Here is a 26,504-nt window from a genome sequence, read left to right on the forward strand (position 1 = left end):
GTGCTGATGGACTACAAAATAGTAATATTTTAAGTAAATATACAGTGTGCTAACATTCACACGATTCATACCTTCTAGCAGTGGAGATGTGATCATAGATTCTGGGCCGCAGATATTGCTTTCTGCAGGACATCTTTCTAGTTACTTCAAAACTCCAGAACATTATCTCATCTGAATGCCCTATGCCATGCTCCACAGTGCTGTGTCTGTGCTGTCTCTGTCAGAAAAAGAGGCACGCAAGTAAAAATCTTTTTGTCTTCGGTCAAAACTTGATATTCTTATCATTTTGCTTCCTGGGTAGGATAAGATCCACATTCTCTAGGGCCTATGGACCTCCTGATCTAGAAAGGTTTGTTTCTGTTTGTCTTTTCCTTTTCCACCTTATCACTAAGATCATCTCAAACCTGAGACATACACAAGGGACTGGTCTGTTTAGAATCAACTTGAGTGCAAGGAAGCACATACCGGGATACAATATAAGAACAGGGGCCTGATTTAGAGTTTGGTGTATGGGTTACTCTGTGACTGATATCTCTGTCTGCCCAATAACAAGTGTAGTACTTATCGGCCAAACTCTAAATCAAGCCCTCAGTGTCTTTCCATTTCCTGCTTGTCGCTAGAAAATAAAATAATCTCTTAGTCTGTTCTTGGGATCTATACCAGGTGGCTACCTTTTTTAATTGTAGTACTGTTCCCACCTTTTTAATTATAATGTTCTCGGTGTGTGGTTTTCTCACTGCATGTTGGCTAACTGGTTTCCGGTTACATGTTGACGTTGCACGTCTTGTTTTTTAAAGATCAGCCCTTGTATTATAGCATTTCCTCAATTGATGGTGTACAACAAAAAGTTATTTCTTCCATGTTATCCAAGCAGTCACCAGCTGTCAGCTGTAGAACAGCCACCATGCAAAATGAATGCTAGTAGTCAAGCATGCAACAATGAAGCTATTTAGGAATGTATACCAGGATATTTCTTTTGCTAAAGTGCAGAGTACACACCACTCCCATAGGTCGAATTTGCGTTTTACAATTAACAGGGATGCCTATTCTTAACAGTAAAACAATGTTTGTCTTTAGAAGAGAACAGTTGATCAGAGTAGATTAGAATTGGTACAGAGTTTGTGAGGGACAAAATATATGAGTGCCAGATGGTTAGAAGTATTATTGTGAAAGGGATGGTACTAGGCATTTTCTTGGAAGAATATGTTGTTAGGAGTAGGGTAGGCAAAGATCTTCAAATTATTGTCAGTTCTCCATAGACGGATTGGGTCATGTCTATGTTTGTTAAGATTTAGACATATCATGCATTCTGATAGAGCAGGTTTTCCGTTTTGTGCACCTCCGAGATATTTACAAGTTCAGAGAGTAATTGTGAGACATCAGGGATATTATGAATTTAAACTTGGCTTCTAAGAGGAATCCTGTGTAGGCTTGCTAAGATTCTGAAAAATATCTTACATTTTGTTGCCCCTTTAATTAGCTTTGTAATGCTGTTTTATTGAGTATCACATGGATTTTGGGCTGCATATTAGAGCATGCATTTACCTGGTCCAGGCAAAAGAGTACTAGAGCCTAAGCCACTGATTCAAAACCTGTGCATGGAATTAGTGGCTTCTTCTTTCTTAGATTGTTTATCTTTACAGCTTAGTTGATGTGCTGTTTTAGTGGCTCTCAAGGGTTAATTTTTATTTTTATTTTATATTGTTGAGTTTTATATAGCGCTGGCTAGACCCGGAAGTATCAGAGAGCTTTACATAAGGACACAGCGAGTTACAAGTTAGAAAAGTTTCAAAGAAGTTACATAATGGATAAATAAACAAAACAGGAGTAAATTAGCAAACACGAAAGTCAGGATAGGGGAGACCAGGGGCAGCAGTTAATCCACAGGAAGGAGACAGAAGCGGGGAAGAAAACGAGGCAAATGTCCGTGATCCAGCTGGGTAGGTGACGGCCATAGCGGTGCGCCAGGGCCAATCTCCCCTATAGCTGTCAAGGCAGCTCTACCAGTATGCGGCCATAGATGTGTTTCGGGCTCCGCCCGAGAAGAGTGAGGATAAGGAGGGGATCTGAAGGATAAATAAACAATACAGGAGTAAAGTAGCGAACACGAAAGTCAGGATAGGAAAGACCAGGGACAGCAGGTAATCCACAGGAAGGAGACAGCAGCGGGGAAGAAAACAAGACAAATGTCTGTGATCCGTCTGGGTAGGTGACGGCCATAGCGGTGTGCCAGGGTCAATCTCCCCTATAGCTGTCGGTGCAGCTCCACCGGGAAGCGGCCATGTATGCGTTTCGGGCTCTGCCAGAAAGGAGTGAGGCTCAGGATGGGATTAGAAGGCTAGAAACCAAAGACGGGTGGTAGGCGCTTGCGAGGATGGCAGTGTAGGAGTGGTGTTGTTTTGGCAGCCATCTTAGAGTCAGGCACGTCGAATCTGTTAGTCTCCATTGCTCAGTGGCTTGTTCTAGTTGCCACCAATTCTAAAGTTGGATGAAAAGCACAGTGCTAAAAATCCTGGAAGAAACATCAGGACCCTGGACTCAGAGAGACAGCTGGAGGGGAGCCAGTGTAGCATTATGACCCACGTCCTTATGACTAGGGTCAGGCAGGGAGCACTACAACCGTAATCACCAGCCCCGGTGAGTGCACGCCCAGCCCACCGGGTTTTGACAGTCAGATTCGCCCGTGGGCGCCGAAAGTCCACCGTGGCAGAGCATGGGAGGAGGCGAACTCCAAAGCGTGACATTGTCCATCTTGGATGCATTCTAGACCTAAAAACGAATGCTACAGGTAAGTAACTTGCACTTCACCATCACAAAAGACGCCCCCTTCCCCACTCCAACTCTAGAATAAGGTTTCCTCTAACTGGGGTGTTTTCCTCTGTCTGATTTTAGAATATTATGACTAACCTTGAGAGGGGTTGGGTGCAGTTTGTATGGACATGAACTTTTAAAGTGTAGACAAAGGACTCTGAGTCGAATTGCTCTAGACACAGAGAGTACTCTTGTCCGAAGTCATGACGGGCCAGAAAGTAAAAATTGTTAAGACAGGACCTTCTGTGTCCGCAGTCTCTGGTGCCGCAGCAAATCGGGCGGCTTCCATGGCGTCCACGCAAGCACTGACCCGCCGTGAAGCCAGCGCGGAAATTAAAGGCGGAAAGAAGGAGAATAGCACAGTCATTAAGGGAAAGCATGAGGCTGTTAAAAAAACAACACTGCAGCTAGCCCATGGAGCATTGCAGGCAGAGTCTGGAGGATCCCAACCCTTAATCACTAACCTGTTTGCGACTTCCAACATCAGAGGATACTATTGGCTCCTCCTCGGCTATTGCCTGGAGTAATTTTATGGACAGGAAGCACGAACCAGTTATTTCCCCTGAAACAGTGGGTAAGAAAGTCTTCTCTTTAACCAAAGAAAAGGAAACTTCTAGTTTTGGCAATTCATCCTCAATTGATGGTGAGGCCTTGAATTTAAGCAGTAGTAGTTTGTTGGACGACTCAGTGATCTTGACGCGAAGGAAATCCTCATTAAAAAAAGAGAAGGAAGGGGAATAGTCGTCAAGGAGAATCAAGCTGAAGAGATATGAAGAAAACAAAATGGGACTACTCTGCCACAAAGCTGGTTTACCTCAATGGTCTTGAGTGCTTTAATGTATTCTGGATAATTGTTAATATGCTTTCTTTCTAAAGCCAATTTCCCTATCCTGACCAGCTTGTGTGGAAAGAATAGAACGAGGACAGACACCTACCTTGAAAGCCTTCTCTGAAAGAATAAAATTACACTATGTAGTGTAAATTATGTACTAGAACACAGTTCCCATCTATAGATGACCCAGAAATAATTGCTGATGTTTGCCAGAGACCTAATACTAATACTAATAAGGGTCAAAATGTAAAAACTCATGTATTCCTCACTGTGGGTAGAGGATGGAGATTTTCGTGTGTGCTATTACGGTGTACCCACCCGTTTTGAGGTGGCAGATACCTCAGACCATTACTTAAATTAGCACAGAGCCTAATGTTTTTCTTCAGAGCCTGTCGCCCAATGTGAGCTCGGCCGGATACCAAAGATGTCAATTGCTTGATTCCACTTCATACCTCTTTATTTCACCATCCAACAATTCCTGTCACTTTTTCTCAATGTTTTTCATCCTGGCATTCTCCCTTTTCCACTGTTCTTCTATCTTTCTCCGTCACATTTCTCTCGGCTTCCTTTCTCTCTCTCTGGCTCTGTTTTAAAGTCTGATGATAACAAAATAATTCACTGTCTTAAAGAAGGACTGCAAAAACCAGCAACAATTAAGCACTATTTTGATACTGTGTCAGTTCTTTCCCTTCCTTCAGTTGTGAGGTGAGAATTGTGAAGAAAACGAAGGGGGTGATAATTGGAGATGAAGTGGGATTTTGTACATTACAAGCTGCCCACAGCAACAGCTCGGCTTTAATGGTTGTTCTTGTTCACTCCATTAAGCAATGACATGTCCAACTTAACACACGTTTTTTCAAAAAGTTCAGTGTACTGCCCCTTTCTTAAGAGGGCATTTCAGAGTCTATAATTTTGGACTCCCTGTTCCTATTCTTCTGTAACAGTTGCTTAAGGTTTTGCTGGAGCATAGTTTTTGAATTGATGAATCAGAGGTTACTGGTTAGCACATTGTGAGGCTCTGCTCCTGCAATAACCCCCATTCCTTGTTTCAAAATGTCTTGTCCATGGTGTACATGACTTTAAATTTGATACTGAACTCTACTTTGAATCAACTGTAAAATACATATAAGTGTTAGATGTCCTTACCTCATTTCATGTTTTGGCTTCTCGTATGAGTTACAACTAATAGGATTTTCTTTCTTTCTTTCTTCCACATGGCCGCTCTAAAAACTAGATGAGGTTATGACCAAGACTTTACTTAATAATGCTGTTATGTGTAATATGTTTTCAAAAAAACTTTGTTTAGTTAAATAATTCTGAAATCATTTTACCTTCCCAGTAATTTCAATGACTAATAGCTGTGTTTGTCTTCTTTTGCACTTTTCTTCAGGTGATAGTGGCTACCAATATAGCAGAAACATCCATCACCATAAATGGGATTGTGTTTGTTATCGACTGTGGCTTTGTGAAATTACGGGCATACAATCCTAAAACAGCCATTGAGTCCTTAGTGCTGGTGCCAGTGTCTCAGGCTTCGGCCTGTCAGAGGGCAGGACGTGGTGGTCGCAACCGATCGGGCAAGTGTTTTCGACTTTACACAGGTGAGTATCAATATATTGGTTTCCTAATAGGAGCTGCATGTAATATTACCCTTGCCACCTTTATCACCATGGAGTAGGTATGGTTCTAAGATCTCCATTGCTAAAGATATTGCCTTTATCTTATCTCAGGCCGGCCTGCTATAGTAATCTGTTTAGAACCATTCAAAGAACCATTGCATTTGCCTTTTGTGACCCTGCACCCTACCCCACCTAGAGTTGGTTTAACATAGGTAAGAGGCTCCTGGTGATGTCACTGTCTTACTGTTTCTGCTCAAATTATTCACACCGGAAATCCTGACCTAATGGAACATGATTGCAAATAGAACTGTTTAAGAAGCTTTTTGAAACACAAGTATCCAATACACAAATCCCAAGGAAAAGGCTTATAAAATGTGAGGCAGGGGACAACCACAGTCTCAAATGAACTGCCTTCTGTTGTGTGTATTTCTTAATGTGAGTTTCCATCATCTTTTGAAGGAAGTTGACACATTCCACAAATTTCTGAACTATTGTAAAGTAAATGTGAAATATGTTCTTGCGTCCTTGTGAATTCATTATAATTCTCCATGGTATGGGGTTATTAAATTGAAAATAACATGATGATATTAAAGAAATTGGAAACAGAAAGATAAACTATATTTAAGTGCTGCTGAAGAGCCTGGTGAACAAACTATGTTCCAGAGAATATAGCCAGGGAGCTTGTTTCTGCTCAGAGATGCTCCTGCTGTGGGCTGGTTCTTGCACGAGGCTGCCTAAGAGGTCGAGTGAACTATGGGCTCTTAAGTGGATCTTGAAATGCAAGGGCGTAGATTATGTAAATGGCATGTACAACAAAACCTATATTTCAAGTGTAAATCATGTTCAATATCACTAATATTGGAGATATAGTAAAGGTTTTAATGAATGGTGTTAGAAAGTTATTGCTTTTTTAGAGAGTTTAATGTACAGTGTAAAATGCAAAGAAAGGCAGAAAGAGTAGATATGTGGGTTTTGAGCGTATTATAAAAAGATTCACCTCTTTTGAAAGACTTGATCACATCGTGGACGATTTTATTTGATCTAAAAAAGGGAATTAACAACGTATCGGGTCTTATTATTTTGAAGCAGGAATGGGTTTCTCCACCTGTTTGGATATTGGGTACTTAAGCGTTAATGCTTTTGGAACGCTGCGTGATTATGTAGTTTGTCTTCCTTTACATTATCATTTTTAGGCCAGATAGCTTGTAACATTTTTGGGGAAGAATGTGTGGCATCAATTCTACATAGAAGTTCCATCAGATGTACATAGAGAGATTAAGCTTTGAGTCAGGCCACTTTCGAATTGGGGTTTCTTGTGCTTTTCATGGTTTGCCGTTTCTTGAAAGGGCGGTTCATCAAGGTTACAGCAGTTCGATAATGATTACATTGCCGAATAGTGGAGGATTGTTTGAACCATAAGTAATGTTCTAACTATCCCTTGGATTAGTTATGTCAAAACTACTCTTCAAGATTTAAGATTTAGTACTTTCTTTAAGAGCACAGATAATATCAGCTCATACTCTAAGGTGTTGATAATGGAAAAGTACTCAATCCAAGGAAAATTTGAGAATCTTGACAGTTCTCAATATGGTTACAGTTCAATCGTACATATCAATTTCAGCAATGTCTTGACGCCCTATTTAATGTGGATAAAGGCACCTGAACACAGGCTTTATTTAACATGGCTTAGAGTCAATATGATTCATTGCTTGGGGGCCATTCCAGTCACAGGGTCCTGTTTTGATTCTCTACTGTGCTGTCCTCGTGATGGAGTCTCTGGCAAGTCAACTAAGCAATTTGTTGTTTTGCACTCTGTATGTGTCCCTTAGATTGTGGTTCCTTCGCCATATTTTAAATGGAAGATCTTTTAAAACACACCATGAGTCTTTGCTCATCTTATCCATTATCCAACAATCTGTTTTGAAGTCTTGAATTTTATTACCCAGGTGCCGAAGTTAAGGAACAAAAATGCATCATGAGATATTGTGGTGTTTGTTGGCCTATACACATATTTGCCACTACTTGCATTATAACGATACTGATATGCTTTGATTTTTGTGTGTTTTTTTTTAATTGCTTCTATGGTCATATATCTGACCGAATAAAGATTTTAAATTGAAAATATTGATTATGTGTCAGAACTCCTTTTAGCAGACTCCAAGTTTCCAGCTAAATTCTGAACTTCCTTTTCGGCATAAAAGCTTGAAGGGCAATGTGTGTCTAATCAAGGCTGTGGTCAGTCCAAAAGCATTCCCATGCATGTTACAGGCAGAGGTTTACCCAGACTGAGGGACAGAATCTGTTATTACTCTGGTTGACTGTACTCTGTATTTGGCATTGTTGGATGCTTGTCCACAACAACGAGACAGTTTTACCTGTGGCATTTTTTAAAAAATACATTTTATATTGGTTTCAGTAAATAAACAACATTCTCTTACAGTTATATACAGGATATTCAATGCATTACTTCTCCAGTTACAGCTTGACTATCTTTTTGCTACATAATTAAGTCCACTCTTCACGCTGTACTCTGCAACTGTAGAGACCTTGAATTCAAACACCCAACTTCCCCGTCCCCCCATTTCGAGCGTCCTCCATTCAATATTATGTTATGTACTTTAGGTGTATTACTGATCATCACTAGTTTGCACTTCCCGTCTTTGGGTATCCTCCGTTTCCTGTCACTTCCCCTCGTCTAGATATTGTTGTGTGAGTGGGATCAATCCTACTACCTCTTGGATCATCGTCCCCCAAGCTTGTAGCACCTCTGGTACCTTCTCGTCCCACCTAGTTTTCCTCATGTGTTCCTCCTTTGCCTATTCTTTAAGATCTGTCCTCCACTTATCTATAGTTGGGCCGTTTGGGGTTAACCAGTGTATTGCTATTCCTGGTCCTGGTACCAGAAAGCGTCTGCTAGTCTTACGTTTTGGATTTCTAGGTATCAGTCCCAAAAGGCAATGTCTCATTTCAAGTGCTAGCTTCCATTCTGTTCCCCTGTTAAGTTGGTCTAGTATTTCAATCCAATATTCTTGTATTTTGGGGCACTGCCAGACCATATGTACAAAATCAGCCTGCGTATAGTGATACTGGGACATCTTGGGTCTTGCGTTACATTTATAGTGTATTGTATTGTATTGTATCTATACTTCTATAGCGCTACTGTCACCCTACGGGTATCCTGGCGCTTTTAGATATCCAGATACTTGGTCAGCTGGTTGATGAGGAAGAGATGGAAACATAGATCAGAGTTTAGGGAAAAGCCAAGTTTTCAGGCCTTTCCTAAATTCGATTAGTGAGACACTCTGTCTAATCATTTGTGGCACCTTGTTCCATAACTGTGCCCCTACCACACTGAAAGCCCTCCCCCCCCCCCCCCATCCGGGAGCGTTTACATTTTCTGACAGACAGCAGACCGATACCCGAAGACCGGAGCAATCCCTGAGGAAGATACCAGGAAAATCTTTCCTGTAATGGGATTGGGCCCATCTCGTGTAAGGCCCTAAACACATGGCAGAGTGATTTGAATAGAAGTCTTTCTCTAATTGGTAGCCAATGGAGCTGCCTCAGTGCGGAGGTGGAAGAAGAATCACGCCACAGCCCCAGTACCAGTTTTGCCGCCGCAGACTGGACTCTTTGCAGCCCCTGGAAGATGTACTGGGGGGCTCCTAAATATAGAGAGTTACAATAGTCCAGTCTGCTCAGCACTGTGCTGCTTACCACCGTAGCACGCAGTTCTCTTGGCAACATAGGGAGTATTCGACGGAGCAGGCGCAACAAACCAAAACACACATTTGCAGTCTTGGATGCCTGCGACTCCATCTGGAGGTTTTTGTCAATTAGGACCCCCAGGTTCCGTACTGTATTGGCCGGGGTCAACGGGTCTACCTCCGGGGTAAGTCTCAACTCCAACGGGGAGTAGATAGTCGGTCTTGCAGGGGAACAGTAGAGCACTTCAGTTTTTCCGCTATTGAACTGCAGAGAGTTCCTCCGCAGCCAATCCGCGGTGTGGCGCATACACTCTTGGAACTGCTCCAGGGGAAATGCCTGTTCTCCTTCTAAAGAAAATGCCAGCTGCGTATCGTCCGCGTAGTTGACTAGGTCAACCCCGAACGATTTGATGATGAAGAACAGCGGCTGTAAATAGGCATTAAAGAGAACCGGGCTAATAGCAGAACCCTGAGGCACCCCATGAGTGACCGGCGTCTTGCCGGAGGTGAAAGGTACCATGGAAACTGTCTGTTCTCTATCTGTCAGATAGGAGCCAAGCCATTGCAAGGCTTTGCCCCTGACCCCCATATTTTCCAATCTCTCTAACAGTGTTGAGTGGCTTACCGTATCGAACGCGGCCGACATATCGAGAAGTACCAGTACTGCACCATTCCTGTTGTCGGCCCTCATTCGTAGGTTATCCAGCATAGTCAGGAGAGCAGACTCCGTCCCGTGCGCTGGCCGAAACCCAAACTGATCCTTGTCCAGCAAATGATGTTCCTCAAAAAAGTCTGACAAGGACCTACTTACCACCCTCTCCAAGATTTTAATAGGAAAGGGAAGCAGTGAGATTGGGCGGAAGTTGACTGGATTTGTGGGGTCTAGAGAAGATTTTTTAATCAGTGGTGTCACCACCGCGTGTTTCCATTCCCCCGGGACAGGTCCTGTTTCCAATGACTGATTACATATCTGCCTAAGCCAGGGAAGAATTTCCCGGCCATAGGTTTTCCATATTTTCTGTGGCAGTGGGTCAGAGGGAGATCCTGAGGATATATTTTGCACTACCTCACTAAAAATGGAGTCAGAGAGAGCCTGAAAGCCATCAAGAATGTATAATTGGCTCGGGGCTTCCTCCGTCTCCAGTGGTCTATAGGGGTGGGTGTCGGTATTATGCTCCTCCAGTGATCTAACAATCTTTCCCACTTTATCCAGGAAATGCAGAGCAATATCATTGCATAATTCCTGAGAAGCCACCACTTTAGTGCTCAGACATGTTGGAGCTGACAGATCTCTGAATATCTTAAAAAGTTCTCTAGTCGGGGGCGTGGCCAAGATGGCGTCGGAGTAAGACGCTTCTCCGAGCCTCTCCGGCGTCGATCCAACATAGCTCCGACTCTGAGCGGAGTGATCCGGTGCCGTCGGCGGAGCGCGGGGACGCCTGTGGCGGCTGCTGGAGCGGAGGCGTTGTGAGGCCTGGGAATCCCCCCGCCTCGCGTAATCTGAGGCCCGTCCGGTGACTCGAGGTGGCCGCGGCGGCGGAGGGGGCCCACCCGCTGTCCGACCGGGGAGTTTGTTTTCCCCTTACACCGGCTGACGTGGTCCGGCCGCACGGCCAGCGGAGGGCGGCGCAACATCCCGGAGAGCGCCGGAGGTCTTGGGCGCTCCCAGCCGGAGGGGTGGAAAGGGCCCGGAGCCGGAGGTGCAAGGAGGCCCCGCAGTGCAGGCCGGAGGGGCAGTGGAGGCTCCGGGCGCATACCGGACACTACGCACATCGGAGGAGCGCTGTTGGGCTCGGGCTCGGTGCATGGAACTGTGCCCTGGCATAGTGGAGAGGCGTGTGAGGCGCTCCGGAGGACCGAGCCTGGTAGGAGCCTCAGCGACGACACGGCTGCCGGCGGAGTGGAGGAGACCTGGGGATTGCAGCCTGCGCAGGCCTGGGTGAGATGCAGCCCTGGGGTGGCTGGGCGCCTGCTTTGAAACGCTTGGCCGTATGGGTGGCCTGATGACGCCCCGCAATTTTCCCTGGGGCTGGGAACGCGCAGGCCTCGGTCCCTTGCTGTGGACTGGTGCAGGGCTGGTGGCGACGCTGAAGGTCTGCGCCTAGAGGTCTGGAGGTGGTCTGAGCAGGGAGCGTGACGCCGCCATTTTGTCTGGATCTTCTGTTGGATCTGAGTGTCTCTCGCCTGCGCCTGGATTGCTGGTGACTGCGTTGCCCTTCTACGCCATCTCCTCAGGGACTTGCCGTTGGTGACTGGGGATTCCTTGTTCCTTGGCTTTGGAGTGATTCTGTCAGCTGGAGTCCCGGCGATCGTGGGTTCTCTGGGGGCTTCCTGCCTGGTGGAAAGAGGAGGGTACTGAATTGCCTTACGGGGACGGTTACTGCGCTTGAAGGCCCGGTGCTCCCATAACGCTTGCCTCTGAAGGTACTTGGTAGGGAGTCCGCCCGGAAGGGGGTTGCCCGGCATCATGTCTAACCCAGTCCGCAAGGGGCGTGTAGTGAAGGATGGAGCTTCTAAGTCCTCACAGCAGCCAGCTTCCCCCGGACCCAGTGGCTCGCCGAGATTGTCGGATGATGAGGCCCCGGCTACCAAGGCCTTTATGACCGAACTTTTTGCCTCCATCAAGGAAGATATCTCCGAGCTGCGGGCGCAGCTGGCGTCCGACCTCCGGGAGGTACGGAGAGATGTAGATGGGATTGGCGAGAGAGTGGCGACTCTAGAGGACCATGATTTGACTATGGCCAATGATGTGCACTTACTCCAGCAAGATGTCCTCCGTCTCACGGAGCAGAACCTGGACCTGCAGTCGCACACGGAGGACCTGGAAAACCGATCCCGTCGGAATAACATCCGCATTAGGGCGGTGCCATGGGACGGCGAGGCGGGAGACCTGCGTGGATATGTGCAGGAACTGTTTCTGCAGATCTTGGACGAGGAGGATGTGAAGGACATTGGAATGGATAGAGTCCATCGAGTTGGCTTGCCCAGGAGAGGGGGGGGGCCCCCCCCAGATATCCTCGTCTGTGTACATGATTTTCAGGTGAAGGAGCGCATCCTTCGTAAAGCCAGAGCCATCGCGTCGCTGCAGTTTAGGGACCATCGTCCTCAGCTGTTTCAGGACTTGGCAGCCTCTACGCTCCAGAAAGGAGGGATTTTCGCCCAGTGACTTCCTTTCTGCGGGAACGCAACATCGCATATTCCTGGGGCCATCCCTTCCGGATCATCTTCAGATGGCAAAATCGACTGGCGCAGATACGCTCCCTCCAGGAGGCAAAGGATCTCTTAGGTTTGAATGATGCTGCACCGTCTCAGGGACCGAACGTGTCCCCTTCTCGGCGGCGCCGTCGATCCTCCTCATGGCACAGAGTGGGGTCCTCCCCGGATCGGGGGCGACCGGATCGCAATACCAGCCTGCAGGAAAGGGGGAACGCAGTGGCTTCGGTAGCCTCAGCGACACTGCCGGTGTCGCTAGCGAGTTCGGGAGCGGCATGACAGAGAATTGATTAATGGCGGATCGGCGCTGGAGGGGCGTCGGCCCCCTGGTCTGGGAGAATGGATGTACTTTTGGAGAAGACTCCCCGGACCATGACCTTGGGAGGTACCGAGTTGATCTCCCTATCCTGTCCCCGGAGTGGACGGATCTCCGTGAACTTTGGACTACTGGGACTGATGAGTATTATCCTCGATGGTTTTGTTTTGTTTACATTATCACTGTTCCCTTTTCTTTCAAGCGGGGGGTTGACTGTTGGGGGGGTGGGGGAGGGAACTGTTGGTGGCGACTGGAGCGGTTGGTGGCGCGTGTGGTGGGAAAGGAGGGGAGTGAGTGTGACGGGAGGGGAGCAGCTTGATGCGTTGGCGGCCTTGCTTGAGGCTGCTGGTCAGTCTGGTGGTGCAGGGGGGCGGTCGCTGGGTCACTTGTCATTGTTACTTTTGCACGTAGGGTCGGAGCCTGTGGGGTGGGGGGTTCCAGTGATGGCTACAGAGAGTTCTGGTTTATGGGATAGTCATGCCTGTTAGTATAGGGACATGGAATGTTAAGGGCTTGAATTCGCCACAGAAAAGGCAGAAGGTTTGGAAGTATGTGGTGGATCACCAGTTGGATCTTGTGGGGCTTCAGGAGACGCATTTGGCACGTATGGACGAAATGCGCCTTCGACATAAGGCATATCCCATTATCTATAGGTCTTCGGCGCCCACAAAGCATAGGGGGGTGGCTCTCCTCTTTCGCTCTACGTTGCACTTCCAACCTCATGACGTATGTAGTGATAAGGATGGTCGCTGGCTGATGGTGAAGGGGCTTGTTCGAGGGAAGCTCTGTACTTTTGTGGTGGTGTACATCCCCAACGCTGGTCAAAATCAATTTTTGCAAGGTGTGCTGCAACGAATGGGTGACTTTGCGGAAGGGAACCTGTTCCTCTTAGGGGATTTTAACCTGGTGTGGGATGCGACTGTGGATAGCTCTGGGACTCATAGGGCACACACGGGGGTGTTTTCTCCCTCCTCGCAGCAGTTGGTGAGTGAGCTGGGGCTAGTGGACGGTTGGCGTTTCTTCCATCCTACGTCCCGAGATTACACTTTTTTCTCGCATGTCCATCATTCCTATTCACGACTGGATCACATTTTTCTTAGCCAGGCACTTAGAGGTGATGTCCTTGACTCCGTCATTCTTCCACTCTCGGTCTCTGACCACAGTCTACTAGTGCTTAGCCTCCGGTGGTTGTCACCTGGTGACGGGCAGCGGAAATGGTACTTCCCGGCCTCAGTGGTGCGGGACGATGTCTCTAGTAAGGCGCTGCGAAAGGCCATCAGGGAATTTTTCGAGCTGAACCCAGTGTCGGATACCTCGGTCTCTAACACTTGGGATGCATTGAAGGCGTCCATCAGGGACACGTGCTTGGTTCTCAATGCGGCTCTTAATAAAGCGCGGCGCAAGGATAGGGAAGACCTGGAGACCGAATTGGCGAAACTTGAACGGGCTCACAAGCTCAACCCTTCTAGAGTGACCCTCAGGCCCTTGACCGCAATTCGAGGGAAATTGAGAGCCCATTATAATAACAGGGCCGAATTGACGCTATTGAGATTGGGTAGGCAATCTTACTCTTGCGGAAACAAGGTGGGGAGACACCTGGCGCGTCAACTACGGGATAGGCGGGAACGTGAATATATCGGAGGGATTCGAGACTCTGCGGGTGGGATGCATCACCGGGACGAGGAGAAGGCGGCCATTTTTGGCCGTTTTTATGCTGACCTTTATGCTGGCGATGTGCTGGACGCGAGGTCTCAGAGGGAGTATCTGCAGCACTTAACCCTTCCCCAAGTGTCCAAAGAGTGGAACGACGTCTTGGAGGCGCCGATTACCAGGGAGGAGGTGCTTGAGGCTATCGGAAACTTGAAATTGCACAAGGCCCCCGGGCCGGATGGCTATACTGCCGTCTTTTATAAGACGTACGCCTCTGAACTTTGTGACTTTTTGGTGGTCCTTTTTAACAGTATGGCTGACTCCGGTTCCTCAAAGGGTTCCCTAGCCGAGGCGGTTATAACGGTCTTACCAAAGCCGGGGAAAGATCCCACTCGGTGTGCCTCATTTCGCCCCATAGCGCTCCTTAACCTGGATGCGAAGGTATATTCGGCGATTCTGGCGCATAGACTGCAGGACCTGTTGCCGGCGATCATACATCCTGACCAGTCCGGGTTTATCAAGGGGCGCCAGACTCACGACAATACACGCAGAGTTGTCCATCTCATTGAAAAGGCGGACAGGTTTCGCATACCGGCGGTCCAGGTGGGGCTGGATGCCGAAAAGGCATTCGATCGTGTAGACTGGCACTTCCTGTTTTATACGATGATGGCTTTTGGCTTTTCGGAAAAGTTTATCACCATGGTGAAGGCTAACTTCTGCAGTCCTAGATCTCGAGTGGGAGTCAATGGCCACTTGTCTGCATTCTTCCCGCATACCAGAGGTACTAGGCAGGGGTGTCCCCTTTCCCCCCTCTTGTTCGCGCTAAGCATTGAACCCTTGGCGGCGGCGGTGAGGGAACATGAGGGCATACGGGGCATTCCGTTCACGGGAGAGCAACATAAAATCACGCTCTTCGCGGACGACGTGCTTCTTTCTGTTGCGGAACCGGAACGTTCGCTGCCTTGTCTTAGGGAGACCTTGCTGCAATATGAAGAGGTGGCCGGTTTCAAGGTTAACTATAGCAAGTCGTATATCCTGAATCTTACTCTATCACAGACGGACGTGGAATGAGTGCGCTCGCTGACACCCTTAGCCTGGGCTGCGGGCTCGATTGTCTACCTGGGGGTACACTTGACTTCGACTGTGGGCAAACTATTCGCAGCCAATTTCCCCCCCTTGTTAGCAAAGACTCGAGCCGAATTGGACAGGTGGAAACCTAAATTTCTGTCTTGGCTGGGTAGGATCCATGCAGTGAAGATGGTTCTCCTCCCCAAATATTTGTATTTGTTTCAGGCGCTGCCCATCCCTTTGGAGGGTGACTTTTTTTCGGCGTCTTAGGACGCAGATACTGCGATTTGTGTGGCAAGGGGGCCGAGCACGCTTGTCCTTTGCGCTATTGCGTAGGCCAAGGTCCGAGGGCGGAGTGGGACTTCCCGACTTCCAACTTTATTATAAAGCAGCACAATTGAGGGTCTTGGTGGAGTGGTCGCAGCAAACGTCGGAGAAGCACTGGCTGCACATGGACCGGAGTGTGGCGGGGAGAACTGTATGGGATCTAGCTTGGAAGCCTAAGAAGGACCGGACCGTCCCTTAAACGCCTACATAAGTACACCTACGGGTACAGTGCTGAAGGTATGGGACACCCTTGCCGGGGACGAACGTTGGACTACGTTCCCCTCGCCCTTCACGCCCTTGCACTACAACCCGGCCTTCCCGCCGGCGCATCGGGAGGGGGCTTTCGACGCATGGAGGGAGGGAGGCTGTAGGGCCCTGACCCACCTGTTCCATGGTCCGGTTCCCCTCACTTTCGCTAACTGCATGAGGGACTATGGGGTTCCCCAGACGGACCGTTATCGTCATGCACAGCTGCTCCATTGGGCCACGTCCCCAGGGGTGCTAGAGGCGGCCACGAGACCACCTTTCCCATTTGAGGCTTTTCTACTGCGGACGTCTGCAATGAAGGGGGTCATTTCCTTCCTGTATCAGCTACTGCTTAAATCAGCCGTCTCACCTAGGCCTAGATATATGGAGCAATGGGAGGAGATCCTGGGGAGGGATGTCTCAGACGCTGATTGGTCAGCATTGTGGCGGGATATGACGGCGTTTAATCACTCGCTTCACCTGAGGGAAGCCCACCTTAAGACCCTTATGCAATGGTATTTATGCCCGACACGGCTCCATCGCTTCTACCCGGCCTCCTCCGATCAATGTTGGAGGGGCTGTGGGTTTCTTGGGGATTTTCGCCACATCTGGTGGGACTGCCCAGTGATTCGGCCCTATTGGGTGGAGATCCTCTCGCATATTAGGGATATTCTTCAGTATCCCATAGAGGATTCTATGGCCACCGTCCTACTAGGCTTACGAGAACCCGGCCTCGAGCACCAGACCAGAGCGGACAAGAAGATTCTGTGGCTTTGCCTGGGTGCTGCCAAGATTACACTGGCGGCTGCCTGGAAACAGAAGGAGGCGCCGGCAATTTCGCTGTGGCACGCACGACTGTGGAGGCTTCTGAGTTTGGAGAGAATGGCGGATATATTCCTTGGTGACTTTAAGAACTTCCAATTTCAGTGGGGTCCCCTGCTGACTTTCCTATCTAAAGGCTTACCGTCCGCTGTTTGTCCGGCATCCTTGAGGTCACTCCATCTGTTTCAGATCTAATCTTGTTACCGGAGGGAGGTTTGGAATGAATGAGTCGCCACCGTGGGGGGAGGGAATGGGAGGGGGGGGGAGTTCTGTTTTCCGGGTTTATGGTTCACTGAGGTACATAGAGATGGATCTATGACCTGGTTGATTGGGATGTGTCGACCTATGGACATACCGGCTATGTTATGTAATGCACAACTCTACGACTGATCTATTGCATTGAGTGACTACTACTGTATATATATACACTCCGATCTGGCTTTACCTATGCTCTTGCATAACATTGATGCTTTATGTCCTCAGAATGTACCCACCAGGAAGGCATCGTATTGCGCCTTGGTGAATCTTTTATGTGTGATTTGTTTTTTCTCAAAATGAAAATAAAAATGTTACCAAAAAAAAGTTCTCTAGTCCCATTAGAGGCGTGCAAGATGGAATTGGCATAAAATTGGGCCTTACAGCCTAGAATCCGTTGTTTATACGCAGTCTGTGCTGCTCTCAGCTCAAGCCTGTCTCCCTCCAAATAGCCCTTCCTCCATTTCCTTTCCGCCTTCTTACACAGCAAACGCAGATGTCTCAATTCATCATTATACCATGGTGCTGATGTTTTATTTCTTATTTTGATTTTTTTTATCGGGATTATTTGATCCAATGCACTCATGATGTAATTCTGATAGATGTTGTAGTTAGTCTCCACTGATGCGGTGGCGCAGAAGAGGCTATCTGGCGGTGATGATAGTGTGGCCCCTGACCTACCCACCTTTGCCCATTCTCTTCCAACCCTAAATGCCACAGGTGTCTTGGCTTGTCCCGATTGTACTGGGAGTAGGGTTTGAAAGGAGACTAGGTGATGGTCAGTCCAGTTCTGAGGTGTAACACTCAGAACCTCGGTCTCTAATGCATTGGCAAAAAGCAGGTCAAGTATATGACCACCTTGGTGAGTTGGAAGTTTAACCATTTGTTGCAGATTTAGGCTGGCGCAGGTATGTGTCAGTTCTCTCAAATGGTTACCCAAAGAGGCATTCTCCCATAGATTAAAGTCACCAAGGATGATCATTCTGGAGTGTGCTAGGGAAAGGTTGGTAATAATATCCAGGGCGTCTTGATAGCAGGTGACGCTCCCCGGTGGTCTATAACAAATCAATCCCGTGAGTTGGCTACCCTTGGGTTCCTGTAACGAGAAACCCATAAGCTCCAGCCCACTGACCTCTTCCACTTTTAATGAGGCGAAATGCAGTTCTTCTTTATAGATCATTCCAACCCCTCCTCCTCTCCCCTTAGGCCTTGGATTATGTAGGATATTAAAGCCCTTTGGGCAGGCAAGTCCTATTTCGAGTGCAGAATCTGCTTGTATCCAGGTTTCAGATAGGAATAATACTTCTAACTTCAGATCTTCGATCAATATAGAGATTTCTGTTTGATGCTTGACCAGCGACCTGCAGTTAATCAGTCCGCAGCTTAGTCTAATATTCCCAACCTTATTAACCTTTGTTTTAGTGGGATTATAGTTAATATTAACAGACTCTACTCTCTTACCTATTTCCAGTAACTTAGTTCTTGTGTACACAACTCGCCGTCCTTGGTTCCCTAAACGGGCATCGTGACTAGCCCTAAGCGCGGTCGCAGTGCGGACGGGCGCAGACGGGCTTGCCTCTGGCGCGCCTCCAATGCGCCCGCTGCGCGCGCGCACTGCGCGCTTGCATCGCCCGGATTAAATAGGCAGCCCGCGTATCTGGCTCAGCCACTAGTGCGCTCTGCAAAATGTCGCCCTCGAGTGGCACCTCCTCACCCAAGATGGCGCTGGAGCCCCCGAACAAACAGAAGATCCCGCTCTAATCAGCGGTGTGTGAAATCATTTAAAGTGCAGGTATGCGGCAGTTTTTAAAAACAGTATTAGTTTGTGCAACAAAATATATTTTTTAAATTAGCAGAAAAGCGATTTAAAAACTTCCTAAGAGTGCTATGTTCCTCCAACAGCAGCCTAAGCGTCAGTCACCTAGGGGAGAGGTACGTCATATGTACAATATTGTATTGAATCTGCTTGAACCTAGCACATATCAATACTTTATAGACTTCCTCATGTATTTTCTTCCAATCTGTCGCCGTCAGCGGTCGGTCGCTGGCATTTGCCACCTTTCTTCTATCTTAAGTGGTTTGCCTTGTTTATCTTCCCTCAATGCTCTATATAAGTGTGTTATAAATGTATGCCCCCCTGCTATTGTGATCATGGTGGTTAAGGTTTGTGAGTGTTCCGGGGCTTCTGGGAATGTCTGCCAAAGTTGTCGCGCCGTGACTGTTATCTTTGCGTATTGCAAGAAATGTCTGTCGCCTAACTCAAATGTTACCGCTGCATCTTGGTAGGTTATGGACCTGTTTTACGGATATAGGTCTGACAACATCAGGCAGCCCCCCGTCTTTCCATTTCCCAACCGTCATTGCCTGCGCTACCTGGGCGAACTGTGGTATGATCCAGATATCTGCTTCTGGTGCATAGGGCCCTCTCTTAATAACCGTTCTTACTGTCCTAGCGCATATTCTGGCCGTTAGTCGTATCAACGGGGGATATGCTTCCTGTATGCCCCTTCCTTTCAAAAGCAGGGCTCCCAGTTGCTGTCTGCCATAGGTGCCAGTGAGTAGGGTTCTCTTCCAGGAGGGGTCTGTGTCTAGCCATGATATTGCATGCTGTAGCTATGACGCCAGGTAATTTAGCTCCAGAATTTCTAACACCCCCTAATCCCACTGCTGTTTCATTATCTCTAGCCCTACTCTACAGCGCTTCCCATTCCACAACAGCAGTGTTAGTAGAGCATCCAGCTCCTTAAAAGATTTTATGTGGAATTTCTTAGAAGGACCCCTGCATAACCTAGAGGCATCTAGGCAGGACAACCATTTTAATGAGGGCTACCTTGCCCATCAGGGACAATTTCAATGTGTTCCGAAATTGTACACTACTGTGCAACCCCTTTACTATCCTTCCCATATTCAGTTCGTTTAAATTATCTTCCTCTCTGTCGATATGTATATCTAGGTATTGGACAGTTTCTAGTTCCCACAGGAGCACTGACTGTGGGAGCTGGGACGCCTCACTACTCTCCACTCACCATATCGGGTACAGCTGAGATTTGAACATGTTGATTAGCAGGCCCGAGGCTTCACCAAATCTTTCCAGGGTACTAATTAAAGTGGAGGTAGAATGCGTTGGCTATTTTAGGTACACTAAAAGGTCGTCTGTGTAAAGTGACACTACATGTTCCGTCTGTCCGATTTTTATACCTTGACCCTTCAGTACTGATCGCAAGTAGCATGCCAGTGGCTCCGTTGCTTTTGCAAATATTGGTGGTGAGAGCGGGCAACCTGGCCGCGTCCCTCTGTGGAGCCTCATACTTTCAGACATATACCATCCTGTACGGACCCGAGTCATTGGCTTCGTGTATAGTAGTTTTACCCATTTAATGAAGTGAGTGCCCAAGCCCATTTTATGCAATCCTGGACAGATATATTCTCATTCTAACCGAGTCGAACGCTTGTTAGATGTCTAGAAAGGCTAGAGGGCTTTCTTTAAATCCACGTCCAAAGTCTGCATAACATGTGTGAGTCGACGGATATTCCTTAGGGCATTTCTACGGGTTATAAAACCTGACTGGTCATCGTGGATGAGATGGGGGAGATAGGGGAGCAATCTTTTCGCTAGTACATGACATAGAAGTTTCAAATCCACATTCAACATGGATATTGGTCTGTATGAGTTTGGTAGTGTTGGGTCCTTCCCAGGCTTAGGAACTACCACTAGAAGCGCTTCCCGCATTGACCTCTGTAATTCTTCTCCCACTCTTCTGCAAGTACCTCAAGCATTCTGTCTGCAACTAGTCCCAGATATTGCTTCTAGAAATCAGCCGTAAGGCCGTCTGTGCCTGGTGATTTAGCTGTTTTCATCCTTGTGATCGCATTCTATAATTCTGTCCTGGTCATTGATGCACCGAGGGCTTCCTGGGCATCAGGGTCCAATCTAGGCGTTTCAATCCCTTCCAGGTATGTTTCTATATTCAGGGTGTGTGCGGCATTTTGGGGTTCTGTGTATACTTTATTTAGATGTGCTGCAAATACTGCATTCATTTCGTGTTATGTATAGACCGGTTTGTTTTGTCCGTCCCTTATTGCCAGTATTGGTTTGGGCTGTGTTTCCATTTTAATGAGGCGCTACTTTAATTTCTATTGTATTTGTCCAGACTGTCCCACAATTCCCCAACCTTTTGTTGTTGCTCTGTCCATCTCTGGGATCCCCTACATCTGTGAGGACTGCTGCTTCTAGGATGGCGAGGTCTCGCTCTGAACTCTGTAGGTCTCGTTCTATCACTTTCTTTACCCCCGCCTCTGTTGACATACATACTCAACTAAGTACCACCACCTTCATCGCACCCCATTCTACTTCCCTAGTGTTGGCTGTCTTCCGATTTGTATAAAAATATCCTTTCAATTCAGTATCTATTGTGGCCTTCTAGACCGGCTCTGTAAGTGCTTCTACATTTAACCTCCATAATGGTATTTTGGATCAGGTTCTGCACAATGCATACTCTATTAGTAATGGGGAGTGATCAGAAAGATATTGAGTCATGTATTGCACTTCCACCACTCTGTGAGGCCTCTGCCAGTATAAAGAAGTAGCCTAATCCTCTATGTGTATTCGTTGCCGGGGTGTGACAAGAATAGGCTTTTCGGCTTGGGTTCTGGTGTCAGCAGATATCTATAAGGTCATCATTCATTTGCATCTGGCGCATGGACTCTCTCGCCTTTGGTTTGGCATCCAGCCTCGGTGGAAGCCTATCCAGTGTTCCGTCAAAAGAACAGTTATAGTCCCCTGCCATTATGAGTTTCATGTAGGGTGTAAGGTGGGTCTGTCTAAGTGCTGATTCCAGGAAGTCCCCGTCATCACTATTTGGATCATAAACATTAAGCAGGCAAACTGTGTCCATCCAAAGTACCTTCTACCATTACATATCTCCCATTCGGGCCCAGGCTAGTCCGTTCCTTTTTAAAAGAGACAACTGGAGCCACCCATATCAGTGTACCCCTGGCATACCCTGAATAGGACGTCGCATAAATCTGACCCCGCCAGCATCGTTGGACGTATTTAAGACTATCTCCCCATAGGTAAGATACCTGCAGAAATGCAATCGAGACCCCATATCTTTTAAAATAAACTACTATACGGTTGCGTTTAACAAAATTGTTAAGCCTTCGGACATTCCATGTTATAAACTTCTATTTATGTTTGTTATCCTTCATGTCACTGAATCATCCTGAGGTTTCTCTCTAAATCCCAAATTGGGTTCTCATCTAGTGATGTGCGTACCTGCAAAATCCATGTACCTCTTTCTCTGCTTAGCATAACACCTTTTTTTGACTGCTGTTTTTTAACTGATCACAAATACTGTAACATCCCCAACTCCTCCCTCCCACAGGCAGTAGCTCCACACTCACATAGCTCAACAAAAAGGCCTAAGGACCGGGGACTCTGCCTCAAGCCTATCTACCTTCATCCCCTCCCTATTACCTCACCCTTATCATTTCAGAACGAAAGATCGATCCGAATCTAGTCCAATTAAGTGATCTCTACCATGTGGCCAGACCTCCAGTCACTGTGTTACCTCACAAGGTAGCTTGAACTCAGCAAGGCAGCACCTGTGCACAGCAGCTGGAGTGTCCTATTGAGTTTAAATGGCAGAACCCTTACTACCATATCTTCCTGGGTCCCCTTTTCCAGTCTACATACACCTCCTACCATCCCTCTCGTCCCCCGCCACAAATGTTATCAGCTCGCCCAATCTCAGTTTATTATGCTCTCCCTCATTCTCGTCTACTCACAAGTCTTTGATGTACTTCCTCATCGTTCCCAGACCCCACCTGCAGCAGGTATACATTTCCAGGTCCCCCTTTATTCTTCTGGGGTTCCGTCTGTCTGTGATTGGGTCTTTTGTACCAAGCATAGAGGGGAACACTGATTCTGTGGCAGTATGGTTGTCGTTTCAGTCCATAATGTTCCATCCACTCTGACCAGTATACGCCCCGTATCCAGTATTTCTTGCTGAGTGGGTCTTTGCTCTTCTGCATCTCGCCGCTGACCTCGTTGTCATCTGTGTTTTTTCCGCTGCTTTCGCCATCCCTGGTTCTGGTCTGGTCCAGCCAGACCTATCGAGTCTATCCAGTCTTTTGCATCTTGAGATGTTTAAAAAAAAGTGGACCCGATCGTCGTGTTGCACTCAGAGTCTTGCTGGGAATATCAGGTTATATTTAATGTAATGTTCTCACAGGCGTCGTTTGACTCCTAGGAATCCGTTTCGGAGGTCCTGCACTTTTCTGGTGTAATCGGAGTATATTTGAATGGTGCAATCCTCTTATTTCGGTGGGCCAGTAGCACGGATATGCTGCAATATTAAGTCTCTGTCTCTGTAATTGAACATTTTTTTTTTTTATACAGATACAGTATCCCAACAGGTGAAAATTAAAAAGACAATTGTTAAGGTATGCACGAAGCATTACACGAGCAAGTAAATAAGGAGACAATTATTCCAATGATTTGTATATAATAATTGCTTATATGTTTGGTTCATAAGAGGGAGAACAAGGACAAAATAGAATACTTAGAACAGCACGAATTTCAAGGTACACTCTTGGTGATGCTCAGAAGACTGTTCGCAGAAAGAAAAGGGGACATCATGGAGCAGCAGAACTTACCTGGGATTACTCACCCTCTACGCAATTTGTGAATTCATTGAACCCATTGACCATAGTAAATACTGGAGCTGTTGAGACTGCTAAGGTTTCTGTTCGATCACCTCACCCGTCTCATCCCTCTCAAGCTATACATCTAGAGCAACCTACAATCACGTTGGACTCTGTCATGACCACAGTTTTGCAAGCTATTGCGTCTCACCGGGAAGAGACGTCCCACGATGGTCGCAAAGCACAGGCAGCTATCCGCAAAGTACAGGGGGTGGTACGAAAACTGACTAGAACTGTCGGAACCTTTAACGACCGAATGACTGAGATCGAAACCCGAATAGTTTCGAATGAGGCCGAGGTTGCAGTGACTCAAGAACGAGTTGAGTCCCATGAAGCCGAGCTGGCGACGTCAGATGGAAGTTGGAGGACTGTGAAAATCGCTTACGCAGAAACAACTTGCGCATATTGGGTGTCCCGGAGGAAGTGGAGGGGGATGACATCTGCTCATACATGATCCAACTCTTCAAGGATACCCTTCCTGAATTAGCCCACTGGAACTGGGACTTGGAGATTCAGCGGGTACACCGTATCCCACTGACCTTGAAGCCTGCAGCAAAATCAGGGAGATATCCTCGTGCCATTCTGATTTACCTCGGCAACTTTCTTTTGAGGCAGGCTATCTATGAAAAGGCTAGACCAGAAGCGCGCCGCATTAGGGACTCCGTCTCCTATTTTGTCCGCCCGGACTTTTGTCATGTGACGGTTGAGAGGAGATGGCGCCTTCGTCAAATGATAAAGCCTTTTCAGGAAAAGAAAGCACAGGCCTACCTCAATAATCCTGCTAAGCTTAAGGTAATTTATGAGGGTCAAACGAGGTTTTATTCCTCAGAAATTAAAGCTAAAGAATTTTTAGATAGCTTGAAATAGCTGGTAATAGATCTAATGGGAATCAGATGAGAAGCGCCACTATTATTGGCTAGGTATTCATGAGAGGGGGTGGGACTTGTAGGAAGTAATGGGGAAATGGGGCAGGTGACAGGTGGCCGGAGCTAAAATAGGGAATTCTGTGGTGTTGTATATCTTCGTATTTTATTGCTAGATGTTAGAATGGGTTTCTTTTGCTAGCTTCCCCGCAGAAATTTGAAAAAAAAAAGAAGAGGTTTCTTGATTTAAGTGAACTCCGGTCAGGTGGCACGATTCCATCACAATAGACTCTCATGGAGTCTATCCGCCCTTTTTTTGGGTGCAAGGGGGTAGGGTTGGGTAGGGGGGGACCTAGAGGCGGGGGGTGGACAGGAAGAAAAAAAACAAAAAAAGAGCGAAATCAGATATACGAGGTGTGTAACAAGAAAAATAACAAGTAAAGAAACAAGAAATTATTGGAAGAAACATATCAATGTTAAAAATCAGTTTTTGGGATCAGTGGTTGAAGGTAAAAAAAAGCGATAAAAGTAATTGGTTCAATGTTTTTTGGAGTTGGTTGGCTAAAATTGGAATAAAAACGCAATGGGGAAGTTAAGACTATGCTCATGGAATATCGCTGGGTTGAATGACAGAGGGAAAAGAGCCCGGTTGTTTGAACTGATCCGTCAGAATTCATATGATGTCCTCTGTCTCCAGGAGACCCACCTCCCTGTTGCGGAGACGAATTTTTTAAAAATCCCTGGCTATAACCTGCTCGCAGTGACCACCCAAACTTCCAAAATACGTGGGGTAGCAATTTTAGCAAAAACTTTTCTTGGACAGGCTAAACGAAGGTTAGTTGACCCGCTAGGTAGATGGGTTATAGTCGAATTAGAAATAGGCATTCCAATCTGCTCCTTATATGGCTCAAACCAGGATGAACCGGATATCTTTCAACATTTAGAACTCGAACTAGCTTCCTGGGGTAGCGCACAAATTATATGTGGGGACTTTAATGTTTCATTAGGCTCAATGGGCGGCAACCATACACATCGGAATTATATAGGCCGTAAGCCAAAAGTCTTCAGGGCAGTAAAGCAACTTATGGAGAGTCATAATCTAATTGATGTTTGGGACTTCAATCATCGAAATGACCCTGGCTATACCCATTACTCCTATCCCCACAATAAATATGTCCGGATTGATTATATAATGGCATCAAAAGAACATTCTGGAGGTATGGAGATAAGTAAGCCTCCGAAAATAATTTCAGACCATAACCCCCTCGTACTCACATTTAATTTTCCTGCATGTGATAGGCCCCATACTCAATGGTCATTTGACAGAAAATTACTTGTCAACAGAGAATACATAGAGTATATTACTTTGTGGACACAGGAACTTTTTGATCATAATCAATATAGTGCACCAAGATTCATTGTTTGGGATTGTTTTAAGGCTGCGCTGAGGGGGGAGACTATTGCTTTTGTGGCCAAGCGTAAAAAAAACAGGAAAAACTCAATAACCAACACCTGAGTGAGCTGGCCAAATTAGAGGAACAACACGCCACGCAGATAGCCCTAAGGGAGGATGGGGGAAGTAGTATGCGTAGGATGATTATTCTGAAAACGGAGATTAATAGTAGTCTTATCCAAAGAGCAGCAGAAATTTACCAAACAAACCAAACTAAAATCTTGTAGGATGGGGAGAGGGTAGGTAAACAGCTGGCACTTAGCACCCGGCAAAAATCCTCACTTAATTTGATAGATTCTATTGAGTTTGAAGGACAAAAATATACAACGCCAGTAGATATTTCAGATGCGTTTCGACGGTATTATCAAAAGTTATACCAGAATGAGGATCAATTCGAAACTTCTAATATCAAAGAATTCCTAGAAGAATGGCTAAATGAAATTGGCTCAGCACAGGTGCTAGATGAAACAAACAGGATAAATCTAGAACGAGAAACTAACTAACAACACTAACAGAGCTGGCCAATGGTAAAGCTGCCGGTCCAGATAAAATCCCATTGGATCTCTACAAAATACTCGAAAAAACAATTACACCGTATTAGATTTATTTTTGAGGGT

General features: G+C 46.7%; 1 protein-coding gene across 2 annotated transcripts in view; it reads left to right on the top strand.

Moving 5' to 3' along the window:
• The window catches only part of DHX35 (DEAH-box helicase 35), a 661,155-nt gene that overhangs the window by 403,826 nt on the left and 230,825 nt on the right, over positions 1-26,504 (top strand). For both annotated transcript variants that reach the window (XM_078652154.1, XM_078652155.1), the window contains one exon: positions 5,034-5,244. In XM_078652154.1, coding sequence (XP_078508280.1) covers positions 5,034-5,244 — 211 coding nt within the window. The remainder of the gene's footprint in view (positions 1-5,033; positions 5,245-26,504) is intronic.

The sequence above is a fragment of the Lissotriton helveticus genome, chromosome 7 (assembly GCF_964261635.1).
Source record: "Lissotriton helveticus chromosome 7, aLisHel1.1, whole genome shotgun sequence".
Lineage (NCBI taxonomy): Eukaryota > Metazoa > Chordata > Amphibia > Caudata > Salamandridae > Lissotriton > Lissotriton helveticus.